The sequence below is a fragment of the Selaginella moellendorffii genome, unplaced genomic scaffold (assembly GCF_000143415.4).
Source record: "Selaginella moellendorffii unplaced genomic scaffold, v1.0 SELMOscaffold_142, whole genome shotgun sequence".
Taxonomy (NCBI): domain Eukaryota; kingdom Viridiplantae; phylum Streptophyta; class Lycopodiopsida; order Selaginellales; family Selaginellaceae; genus Selaginella; species Selaginella moellendorffii.
This window is the reverse complement of record NW_003314403.1, coordinates 255,780-267,742: the sequence shown is the minus strand read 5'-3', so window position 1 is coordinate 267,742 and position 11,963 is coordinate 255,780. Positions and strand designations below refer to the sequence as shown.

Below are 11,963 nucleotides of genomic sequence, written 5' to 3'. Positions count from 1 at the left end.
TGTGGAGGCATTCCAGATGGTGTTACTGAGTTTAAAAATTCTACAGGATAGTCCAACATCTCTTCTTCCGAATCTGTTTCTTAAATCATTTTCCTTCGTTACATTTGGCAATAAGATATTATTCAGCAAGTTGGGTTGTGCTGCAGCACAGATTGCTTGTGTTCTTTAGCCGTGATGTACCTGCAAAGCTCAAGAGCTCACTCATTATCAAAAAGTTATGAAGTCATGCTCTGTCCAAGTTCTCTCACCTTTAAATAACGGTTGAGCAGCATTGTGAACTATGATTAGATCATTCTATGGGCTTTCGTTTGTTTGTGAAGCATTCATCTGTATGCAAACTCGGGATGCAAGCACCTGAAAAGATTGGATTTTCAATTAGTTTCAGATGATGAAAAGCCAAGTTTACATTGCCGAGTTCACACCCCATTATCGAAGGAGTTGATTCCCCAGATAAATCCCTGCACCATGACCTAGTGCTCATACAAAGCTAGAAGCTGGTCAACTGTACATGGCTTTAGAGTTGGTAGCAACATGCTCAAGACTGGACGATTGCTGGTGAATTCTTACAGACTTTCACCTAACATGCTAGATAACCGTAGAGCAGCAAGGAAAGAACATTCAAGAAGCCTTTCAAGATCCTACTCTTTATTTTGTAGGAAATTCAGCACTTGGCTCTCCAAATTTGCAGCATGCCAGGACTGCATTGCAATGTGTTGGGATTTCTCCTATCCAAGATGTGTGCAAGTATGCACATATTTTGAGGAGATTTAGAAGGTAGTAGGTAGACACTGCTTTATTCTTATTATAATGAGGCTTATAACATTAACTTTGGCCAATCTTGCTAAACAATAGACTATGGCCGGTTTAGTAAAAGGCTGATAAAACGTGTATGTTTGTAAAACTCAGTTCTCATGAGATTCTTACAACTTGCTTCTGAAAGTCTTTATGTTTTGCCTTTGTGCTTCGCAAATCTTCCTCAACTTGCTTGAGCTGTATTAATAGGAACGACACATACCTGGTTTCATAGGGTGAGAACAACATAAGGGTCACCAATCATGAAGTCCCTCACTGTAAGGTTACCTCTAGAATTGAAGCATTGAACAGAAGAATCTTCTTGCCTTGAAAGAATGTCGACTCTTGACAAGAGGAAGCCAAATGCATGGCTTTACGAATTTTTGTCTTTCATACTTGCTTCTGAGAAAACATTGATGGTTGAAAAATAAATATAGAAAACAGTTTTGCATCTCCTGAACCTTACAAATTCTAATTGCTCTTGATTGGATGATTCTGGCATGGGTCTTTTGCCAAGATTTAGGAACAAAGGCCTCGTATGCAGCATTTGCAGCTGCATTGCCACCAATAAACAGCATAAGCTCAACCCCTTTGTCTGTCCAGTCGTTGGAATTTATGGACATAAACTGTTGAAAAGGGACATAAAATTGGGAAGAGAGATTATTTACATTTACCTTTGATACAGAAGCTCCCATGCTTCAATGAACAGCATAGCATTTGTCACAGATTATAACTCCATGTTTGTAGAGCTGGAGAAACAACAGAAGATGCAGCAAGATGGAAATGAAAATGACTTACGCCCATTGGGGACCCTGCAACCTGCAACCCTGCACATAACTGGTTGTCTGGTTGCAAGATAAATGTCTGAAATTTAGTCGTGCTTCTCTCCATTTGCTAGGGTATCAAAGATCCACTCCTGAAAAACAAAGATCGGTGGACAGACCTTCTAGCAAAAAAAAGAAGAATAAAAGAAAAAGCATTGCATTGAAAACCTTACCTTTAAACAAAGGAAATTCCGAGTCGATGAGCTTAACCTTTACTCCAATCCTGCCAATACGCTCTGAGACACATAGATACACTGCAAAAAAAGAGCATTCTCAACTCAGAGGGAAAAGAAAGAACTGTCTTTCAGAGATCCAGTAAACTGCTTTCACAGACTTACAAGTGTATTATACAGGTGCTCCGACTGAATGGTAGAATGCTTTTCAAGTCGATCTGGGTGGAAATCTTGAGCGCCTGGCAGCCTTTGGACAGCACACTATTGTGATCAGATGGTCTGTTCACGATTCCACAAGTGCTGTGGAAAGTCAGAGGTCTCTTTGACGGCATATGAGCACAAGGTATATAACGTAAGGACCAATGCAATCATGCAGCGAACCTCATGGTGTGCAGCCGCGCGTAAGGACCAATGCAATCATGCAGCGAACCTGATGGTGTGCAGTAAGCTCTCCTGGAAAAATGCATTGAAAAAAACTGGTTTACCCTAAAAAAAAAAAAGTTTCAACCTCAACTGTTTTTTTGCCATGTGTCTTCATCTCCACCATTAAACTCGAAAAGAATCTCGATTGAATATGTCACCCTTGCTCTTTTAAATATAGAAGGATGATTCACATTGGATTGGAATTTGAAATTTGAATTTGGATTTAAACAGCCCGCCTTCTTTTTTTAGGGTTTATAGTTTAGGGCATTCTCGATTCCTAGATCTTTGGGGGAGCATTCCGTGCTCGATCCATGGCGCATTCTTTTCGGAGAGAGCGATTTCTAGGTAGAGGAGGAGCTAGGGTTTCGGGGATATTCAACGGGAGCGTTCCTTAACTGTAACCGACAGGAATGTTCTAAACTGTCAACGGCGTCCGTTTCAGGTGTCCGAGACTCGTTGCGTGGATTAGGGCTCGTTGCTTTCTCGTCCATCGCTGCTTGTGCCGCTGCTCAGCTGGATGGCTCAGAGAATTCTTGGAAAGCCCAACCCCAAGTAATATGCTTGCTTCTTTCTTGTACATTTGCTGGCTTCTTTCTTGTACATTTGCTGGAATCATTTTTTCTGTGAATTTTCCAGCATCCGGTTTCGCTGCTCCTGGAAGACAGTTATCTACGAAGTTTTGAAGGCCCGGCAGTGGAGCGAGACGGACAGGTACTTGGAGCTATTGTTTCTTTGCTTTATTCTCGAGTGTGGCGATGCAGTGAGCTAGATTGGGATTTTTTCTGGTCCGATGTGAGCTGGTTGCACGAGTTTTTCGACCATATCCATCTCGCAGACCACCAGGTACACGACGCTCTTGTTGCATCAGCCATGGGCTAATTTTTCTTTGCAGAGGATCAATCACTTTAGAAACTACTACGAGGTACATTTCCCAGGCATTCTTGTAATCCATGCACTAAAAAGGTATGTCCTTGTGAGGTGGTGTAATACCTGAGAATGCTCCCTACAGCTGACACGGAAAGATTTGCTCATCAAGAACTTGAAGCGCATGAAGAAAACACTTGAGAAAGACAGTCGATCCGCGGAAGCTGCAAAGTACGATTTTTTTCCACCCACTTACGCCTTGCCCGCAGAATATGGCCTCTTTGTGGAGCAGTTCAAGCGAAATGCGGTATGCTAAGATCCAGTTTTACTCTTTCTTTACATTTTCTTATAGAAATTCCCTTGCAGGGAGTCTGGATAATGAAACCCGTTGGAAAAGCACAAGGAAGAGGTATCTTTTTGTTCCACAAGCTCGGGCAGATCAGTGAATGGAAGAAGGATCATCGATGGAAAGTTGATAATCCACAGGTGAGTGCTCTCGTGATTTCCTGAGAAATGAACGCTATGGCCAGGTGGAAAGCTACATTGTTCAACGATACATCAACAATCCTTACCTGGTCGGCGGCAAAAAATTTGATCTTCGGATCTACGTTTTGGTCATGGCATATACACCACTGAAGGTACTCCCTGTTATGCCATTTCTACGTCTTGAAGGTCATTTTACTCGATCTTTCCAGGCCTACCTATACAGATCAGGTTTTGCGAGATTCACAAACACGCGTTTCAGCATGAAGAAAGAAGATATCTTGAACAACTACGTCCATCTCACGAATTTTGCTATACAGAAGACGGCCCCAACTTACGATTCAAAGAATGGAACAAAATGGTGAGTGATCCATTCACATGTTTTTGCATTAAACAAATTTCTTTCACCAGGCCACTACAGAGTTTGAAGATACACATGATCACCAAGCATGGAGAGAAGGCCGTGAACGAGCTCTTCCACAACATCCAGATGATAATCATCCGGTCACTTATAGCGGTGCAAAACGTAATCATCCAGGACAAGCACTGCTTCGAGCTCTATGGATACGACATTCTCGTGGACGAGTCTCTCAAGCCGTGGTTGCTCGAAGTACGTACCATACAAGCTTTCTCATTTCTCTCACAGGTTTTAAGTGCAGGTAAATGCATCTCCGAGCCTGGCTGCTGATACTCCATCCGACTACGACCTCAAGTTTGGAATGCTGGACGACTTGCTTTCCATTGTGGACATGGAGCGACGTCTACCAGCGCAAAGCTCTCCGAAAAGAGTAAGCTTTTCTCTTGTTCAGTGAAGATCTAGTTTGATGTCTTCACAGGTTGGAGGCTTTGATTTGCTGATCGATCAAGGAGCTGCGGATGCCAAGCCTTCTCCCGCAATCCTTGGCTGTCACAACGATCGAGTTCAGCAGCTAAAGAAGCTGTTTGGTCCCTTGGCTCGAGCAGCTCGTCACGCTGCCGCCGCTACGCACGACTAGAAAGTCTACGATCAAAGAAAAGAAGCTCTTTTATATTCCATATCTGTTCTAACACGTGGAATACATAGAAAGGGTTCGTCCAGTTTTTTTCTCTCTAGACGCACAGAGATTTCTTGCTTTTGGCTATGGCGGAGAAGCGCGTCTTGTTTGTGTGCACCTCGTGCGATCGCTTTAAGGCGGTGGACGAGAAGACCGGGCTTTGGTAAGTCCATTGTGATGGAATCCAAAAGGTTTGTGGATTGAGCGGTGTCGCAGGGCCGAGGAACTGGCGGCACCGTACTACGAGTTCATCGAACAAGGCGCCAAGTGTGATGTTGCAAGCATCAAAGGAGGCGCCATTCCATTGGGTTTGTGCTGATGATCTTTCTGGATCTTTGCAACTAGTCTTTTTTATGACCTCTCTCCAGATCCAAACAGTCTTGCGGAGAACTACACCACTGATCATGTCAAGCGCTTTCATCAAAACGGTACTCTCTACTTCTTTCCAAAAATGAGTGTAAGGTTCTACTTGGTTTTCTATCAGAGCATGGCTTGAAAGACAAACTGGAGAAGTCGATCGCGATCAAAGATGCTGCCGACACGTACGATGCGATCTTCCTGCCAGGCAAGCTCTTCGATTGTTTAGTGTGGTCTCACTTTTTCTCTCGCAGGAGGACATGGAGTGTGCTTCGACTTTGCCGAGAACGCGGAGCTCATAGCGCTGGTTGAAAAGTTTTGGGCCGATGGCAAGATCGTCGCTGCTGTGTGCCACGGTCCAGTCGGCCTTTGTGGCCCGCTCACTCCAGACGGCGATCCCATCGTCAAGGGAAAGAAGGTAGCGTTTCTTCCATTCCAAATCTTTGGATCACGCTTTGTAACGCTTTCTTCTTGTCACAGGTGACTGGTTTCAGCAACTCGGAGGAAGCCGCGGTTGGAAAGACTGATAAAGTTCCATACCTCCTCGAGGACAAGCTCAAGAAGCTGGGAGGACGCTACGAATCTGGCTCAGACTGGGTGGGTTTGTCCAAGTTGGAGAGCTCGTTGTTTAGAAAACTCACGGGATTTTTGGTTCCAGACACCTTACGCCGTGGCTGATGGGAGACTGATCACGGGTCAGAATCCACAGAGCTCTCTCAAGACGGCCCAGCTCGTCGTGGAAGCTTTCCAAAACTGCAGGCTTTCTTACTAGAAAAAAGGAAACGGATGGATTAGTAAGAGTGAAAGGAATAACAGTTTACCGTGTTTCCAAGCAAACTTCTCTAGCCTTCACAGTCAATGTTGGTATGTACACCGGAGCCATTGTTACTGTTTTGCTTGGCAGGCAAGTAACCTTCTTGCTCGAGAAACGAGATGACGGTGTCGGCCATCTCCGAAGGCGTGGGAACAGCACCGTCGTCTATCTCCATTACGATCTGCATTGGCTTATGCTTTACTCGTGAAACCAGAAAAGAGTCTCAGCAGTAAGTACCTCGCAGTTATGAGGCTCCTCGTATGGATCATCAATGCCGGTGAATCCTGAAACAAACCAACTTAAAGCACTGTGCAAGCCCCCCCAAAAAAAAGAAAGAGAAACCTTTGATCTTTCCAGCACGAGCCAGCTTGTAAAGGCCTTTGGGATCTCTCTTCTCGCAAACACTGAGAGGAACTTTGAGATAGACCTGTGCTGGCAGTCTTCAATATCTTGTCCAAAAGAAAAAGAGACAGTTCACCTCAATGAAGTCTCCCGCGGGAAGTAGCTGACGGCAGGAATCGCGATCTTTTCTATACGGTGATATAAAGCTCGCAATGCAAATCAGTCCGGCATCGGCGAAAAGCTTGGCAACTTCACCTAGAAAAGCAAGCAAACATTAAACAAACTTTCTCTTTTGGAAAAAGTGTCGATCGAGATGAGTACCAACACGTCGAATGTTTTCAGCTCGATCCTCGGCACTGAATCCCAAGTTGTTGTTGAGACCATGGCGGAGATTGTCTCCGTCGAGAACGTAGCTGAGCTTCCCCCGGCTGAGCAGTGCGTGATCCAGCGCGCAAGCTAGAGTGCTCTTCCCTGCCAGCCAAGGAAGGAAGGAAAGAAGCAAGAACATCACGTCAAAAGAATCGCTAGAGCCAAAGCTTTCACCTTAAAAACAGCACCTGAAGCACTGAGGCCAGTGATCCACACGACGCATCCTTTCTGGCGCAGCATCGCCTCTCGATCTTGTTTCTTCACCATGCATTCCTGCCAGAAGATGTTGGTCGATTTTCCCACAGTCGTGGTTGGAGGATAGATGATCCCTGGATCGAAAGAGCAAGAAAAAATCAAGCCCTGCGAGCTACCTATGCGTCAAACTTACCAGGAAGGCACGGACTCGTGGTCGATCGCTTGGAAGAAACATCTTCGCGATCTTGAGAGGAGCACGAATCCATTTCCCTGTTCTTGTGTGGGAAATCCATGCTGTGACGCGCAACGCCCCCCTTGACACGAAAAAGAGCTCCTCTACTCTTGGAGCTTGATGACGCCTTCGCTGACGCGACGCTGCCAGCCCGGCCGAGGAGCGCTGGATTCTCAGGCTGCCATGCAAGCCCCACGCCCTTGGGAGCACGAAGCGACATTCCTTTGTCGCGAATCCAATGCGCTAGGCTATCAATTCCGGGGAGATCTCTGCATTGCTAGAACCCTAAAAGCCGGATCGAGATTCACGGCCACAAGACAATGAGCTGCGTAGATCTGGCACAAATCTCGGAGCTCCACAAGAAAAATGTGAGGGGGAAAGAAAGAGAGGGGAAGAAGAGGACGAGCAAACGCTCTCACAAAAGAGACCGACTGCCCACACAGAGACCCCGGCCGGAAGCCAATGGCGAGGCACCACGTGGCGGGCCATTCAACAGACTGGTCCTAGGGCAAAGAACTAGAGAGAGAGGGGGAAGAGGCGGTGGCTATGGCGTTTGGGAGCTTGGTGGGGGAGCGATGGCCGGCGATTCTGTGCACTGTGGAGATCGCATTGGTGGTTTGTGGATCCATCGCATTGATCTGGAAGTACGAGCGCTTTGGGACGCGATGCGCTTGGAATGCTGCCCGGAGGGAGGTGACTGTGGGCGTGGGGAGTGTGGATTTTGTGGCGGACGGGGATTTGTGGGCGGCCTGCGCTGGAGCGCTGCATCCTGGATGGCTGCTGGCGTTCCGGGCTCTGGGATTCGTCTACTTTCTCCCGATTCTCGTCTATGATCTTTGCTTCCACGGGGTTTTCTCCTATCGCTTCTACACACAGTAAGCTTTGTTTCCTTTCTATAAGTCTCAGCACTAATTAACTCTCGGTTTGTAGGTAGAAAATGTGTGAAGCCTCCACTCAAGGCATCAATTTCTGTGTCCCTTGCAGGTGGACTTTCACTCTCACTGTCGTCTATTTCGCGGTAACTTTTCCGCTCTTACCAAAAAGACGATTTTTTCTTTTTACTTTCGTGAGCCTGGACTGTTTTGTAGCTTGCGTCGCTGGTGAGTGCGAAAGGAATGTTTTGCAATCGTGGCCGAGAGACAGACACCGCCCAGAGTGTCTCGCTTCTCAAGGGATCGCCGGAGGAAGCTGGTGTTTCATCACCTGGTGCTTCGACAGCACCGGAAGAAACCAATGCTGGATGCCTGGGCTACTTGCTGCAAATCTTGTTTCAGGTATTTTGTTTCGTGTCAGCAAGTTTGCAAGCTATAATCACTTGCCTTTTCTTTCTTTCTTTTATTCTGGCTAGATCTCAGCTCCAGCCGTGCTGCTCACGGATGCGATGTTTTGGCTCGTTCTTGTTCCACTCGTCATACCATCCGGATTTCGAAACAACTTCGTAAGTTTCTTGATCGACTCGGAAATAAAACACGTTGCTTTACTTACATCCCGCAGCTCAACATCAACGTTCATGGAATCAACGCCTTGTTTATTCTGACAGAGTTCATGGTGAACACCATGGTGAGTTCTAGTATATATGAAATTATAAATGGTGGTCGTGACTGTGTCGTCCGTGCAGCCTTTTCCATGGTTTCGGTGCGCCTACTTCACCCTGTGGAGTGTTGCTTACACCCTCTTCTTGTGGATAATGCATGCTACAGGCGTAAGCTGGTAAGATCGAAAAGAGTTGTGATGGAATTTAGAGCTAAATTTTTGCAACTTCAGGTGGCCATACCCCTTCTTGGACATCACCACTGCTTCTGCACCAATATGGTAATCGTTATCTTGTGTCCAGTTGACACTGACAAAGGCAAAATTTGCTTATTTGCCAAGGTACTCTGGCCTCATTGTGCTACATTTTGTCTCGTTTGGAGTTTGCTCGGTGCTGGGGGTGGCCAAGGAGCAGTTTTGCAGGCTGTGCTGCTGCCGAGCTGCTGCGAGGCCAGCCACCAGGACAAGAAGCATCACCAAAACATTCTCCTTGTATTGATTCGATCTTTATCAAGCAAAGGTTAGTGTTCCTAAATCTTATGTCTTGAGCTTGATCGATACTGGCTATCTTCAGAGTCCTTCACGTTTTGAAATACTAACGAACTGACATCATTCTTTCACTCTCAATGCTTTCATGTGAGTGTTGAACTACCATCGGAACAGGAATTATCTCGGGGTGCGACAAAGTTCGCTTGTGGAATGTCGAGAGATTGCCCAGGCAAGGAGGGCGAGGGAGGAGTTTATCTAGCGTGTGTTTCTTGTAGACTTGTGCTTAAAACTTTAATTCGTTTTGTGCTGCCAGGCACCAGGACAAGAAGAAGCATCACCAAACACTCCCCATCTTTCTCAAGCAAAGGTTCGTTCCTTGGGCATGACCGATTCCAGTGGCTGTCTCAGCTTGGCAGTGGTGTGGGGATCCTGCTGCGCTTCAATGTGCTTAGGCACACCGTGCTTGAACAGAAACTTGCGCTTGGCTACAGGCCTGGCTGTTAGGTGCCAGCTTTGACCACGTGGTCAACGTCGGTCAAAGGGAGCGGCAGCACAATGGAGTTTATGAGGTAGCTTGGGGGTGGTTGGGTGGTGAGGAACCTTAAAAGATATAACATAATCTAAGGTAGTTAGAACTTTGTTTTTTTTGCACTAGATCATAACATTGGTATTAGAAGAGTTGGTTGTGATGGCCAACCAAGTTGAACATTGGAATTTTATTGTCAATGGTGGTGTTAATGATGGTGCCAATAGAGTTACGGAGATTTGGACTATTCAAGATGTGGTTCATGAGTTGCAAACCCTTAATTGAAATCAACAAAAGATGCAAGACAAAATGCATGGCATGATGGATACCATGCGTAGGCATGTTGAAGCACTTGAGGCTAAACGTGGTAACACTCCAAATAAGTCTTCTTTGGTAGATTAATTCAAGATTCCAACCTTTTCTGGTGATAGTGGTGTGGATGAGTGTCTCACTTGGCTAGTTAATGTGAAGAAGTTGTTGGCTGCTAGAGGAACTCTAGATGCAAAGGCTTTAGTGGCTATTCCAATGGTTTTGTGTGATGTGGGTTTTCGATGGTGGAATTGGCTTGAGGAGTCTCGTGTTGCGGATAAGAAACCATCAGTGTCTACCATGAATGAGTTTGAGGTTACTTTCCGTTTACGTTTTGCCCCCTCATTACGATATGAAGAATGCTTGTACTAAACTTTGACATTTCCAACAAGGGAAAATAACGCTCAGGGACTATATTGAGAAGTTTACTCACTTGATTAGTCGTGTTTCAACAAAGGATCCAGATTAGAACAAGTTTTACTTCATTGATGGCATTCATAGTGAGAGTATGCAACAACACTTGCGTCATTCTCAGCTTACAAAGAGTTTGGAGGAGCTCTTTGATGCGGTTCGTCAACTTGACAATAATAAGCACAAGTCTCACAAGCATTTGTGAAGTCCTTTTGTTGAGAATTGTTGTGATGATCACTGTGGACACAAGGATGAGAACAAGCATCAGAAGTTGAAGTTAGTGGTGACTACTTTAGATGCAAAGGGGTCCAAGAAGAAGAAGTTCTTTATAAAGAATTATAGATAGGGTTGTCATCATTGCAGCAAATTTGGACACTACAAGGTTAATTGTCCACAATTGAAGTATAAGCAACCAAAAGAAACGACTTGAGAAACGGTCTATGGGGTTTAAATATAGAGGGAAAGGGCCCATAAATAAGAGTGCACCCCCTTTTCCAATTGGTTAAGGGTCTTGGGATAGTTGGAGTTAAGCGTCCTTGGGTTTGAATAGTACTGGGTTGGGTGACCTCCCGGGAAGTCCAAACTTAGGAGCTTACATTTGGTATCAGAGAGGTCTCGGGTCCGACTCTGTTGGTTGGCTAAGGGAATTGTTGCTCGACCCGAGGGGTAGGGTGTCAAGAGAGCGGGGCTCTCAGGAGAGCTGCGGCTCTTAGCTTTCGTTCACGAGGGCGTGAACTTGCAGGGAAGTGTGGTGGATTGTAAGCAACCAAAGGGAATGACTTGAGAAACGGTCTATGGGGTTCAAATATAGAAGGAAAAGGCCCATAAATAAGAGTGCACCCCCTTTTCCAATTGGTTAAGGGTCTTCGGATAGTTGGAGTTAAGCGTCCTTGGGTTTGAATAGTACTGGGCTGGGTGACCTCCCGGGAAATCCAAACTTAGGAGCTTATATGAAGAACAAGCAACAAGATAAGAAGAATGGCAGTTTGCAACGTGAGAATGACGAGAATGACCATTCCAGTTGGAGGAAGAGACTTTCGATCATTGCTTGTCAACTCAACTACTCAAGGATACTTGTGAATCAACTTTGGGCATATTCGGTGGCAATCTGGTACGGATTTTACTGGATAGTGGGAGCGATAACAACTTTGTTTCGGCAAACTTTGTTGCGAAACATGGTTTAGTTACCTAAGGAATTCTTCCATACATGGTGGAAGGTGTAATTACCTTTGCTCAACATTTCGATGTTTGTGTAGCGCACGTGGTTTTTACCCTCTATCCTATGGTGATTTACCATAGGATAACACCACGAAGCGGAACCTAAACCCTCTTTGTGCCATGTGACAGATGCCACGTGTCACATGCCACGTGTCCAAATGAACGTGGTGTGGAACCCTCGGTTCAAGGCCTTGGGCCATTGAAAGAAAGAACAATGCTAAACTCCCAAGCATGGAGCCAAGGAGTGACAGAACCGAACCACAGAGCAACTCCCAAGCATACAGCCCAAGGAGCGAAGGGACAGGAGTCTGGAGCGACTTGGAATAGTCCTAGAGCAACCAACATCCCAATGCCAAGACCAGCATGCAAAACGGAGCCAAATGGAGTCTGGCGCTATTTCAGCATACCGATGGCCTAACGTGAGGATATAGGTACTCCACCAGCTAGCATGGAATGGAACTTGGGCTTAGACCCAAGCCGGACGCAGAACAAGGACAGACACGCAAGTAGGAGCTAGACTATGCCTTAGGTTGGTCGGCCATGCCCGACTTACCCACTATCACTATCCCTACTATACA

At 45.9% G+C, this 11,963-nt stretch overlaps 4 protein-coding genes across 4 annotated transcripts; 3 read left to right on the top strand and 1 right to left on the bottom strand.

The window, feature by feature from the left end:
• The first annotated feature begins 2,487 nt into the window (after positions 1 to 2,487).
• On the top strand, positions 2,488 to 4,645 carry LOC9645788 (probable tubulin polyglutamylase TTLL9). Its single transcript, XM_024666501.1, has 11 exons — positions 2,488 to 2,764; positions 2,849 to 2,923; positions 2,974 to 3,055; positions 3,105 to 3,175; positions 3,222 to 3,383; positions 3,443 to 3,562; positions 3,607 to 3,714; positions 3,772 to 3,920; positions 3,971 to 4,169; positions 4,219 to 4,347; positions 4,396 to 4,645. Exons 5-11 carry the CDS (start codon positions 3,261 to 3,263, stop codon positions 4,552 to 4,554), a joined length of 987 nt encoding a protein of 328 aa, XP_024522269.1. The 5' UTR covers positions 2,488 to 2,764; positions 2,849 to 2,923; positions 2,974 to 3,055; positions 3,105 to 3,175; positions 3,222 to 3,260; the 3' UTR covers positions 4,555 to 4,645.
• On the top strand, positions 4,637 to 5,787 carry LOC9645761 (glutathione-independent glyoxalase HSP31). Its single transcript, XM_002992791.2, has 7 exons — positions 4,637 to 4,756; positions 4,810 to 4,901; positions 4,962 to 5,021; positions 5,078 to 5,158; positions 5,205 to 5,368; positions 5,431 to 5,547; positions 5,609 to 5,787. Exons 1-7 carry the CDS (start codon positions 4,680 to 4,682, stop codon positions 5,720 to 5,722), a joined length of 705 nt encoding a protein of 234 aa, XP_002992837.1. The 5' UTR covers positions 4,637 to 4,679; the 3' UTR covers positions 5,723 to 5,787.
• LOC9645787 (adenylyl-sulfate kinase 3) lies at positions 5,719 to 7,352 on the bottom strand. The gene is made up of 7 exons (XM_002992764.2): positions 6,864 to 7,352; positions 6,664 to 6,804; positions 6,428 to 6,577; positions 6,243 to 6,361; positions 6,107 to 6,191; positions 6,002 to 6,048; positions 5,719 to 5,945 (listed from the first exon to the last, which is right to left on the bottom strand). The coding sequence occupies exons 1-7, from the start codon at positions 7,120 to 7,122 to the stop codon at positions 5,793 to 5,795; spliced, it is 954 nt and encodes a 317-aa protein (XP_002992810.2). The 5' UTR covers positions 7,123 to 7,352; the 3' UTR covers positions 5,719 to 5,792.
• A 182-nt stretch (positions 7,353 to 7,534) lies between these two features.
• On the top strand, positions 7,535 to 8,967 carry LOC9645760. Its single transcript, XM_024666511.1, has 8 exons — positions 7,535 to 7,777; positions 7,833 to 7,920; positions 7,991 to 8,176; positions 8,251 to 8,340; positions 8,397 to 8,462; positions 8,521 to 8,612; positions 8,667 to 8,714; positions 8,775 to 8,967. Exons 2-8 carry the CDS (start codon positions 7,840 to 7,842, stop codon positions 8,929 to 8,931), a joined length of 720 nt encoding a protein of 239 aa, XP_024522279.1. The 5' UTR covers positions 7,535 to 7,777; positions 7,833 to 7,839; the 3' UTR covers positions 8,932 to 8,967.
• Positions 8,968 to 11,963: the final 2,996 nt, after the last annotated feature.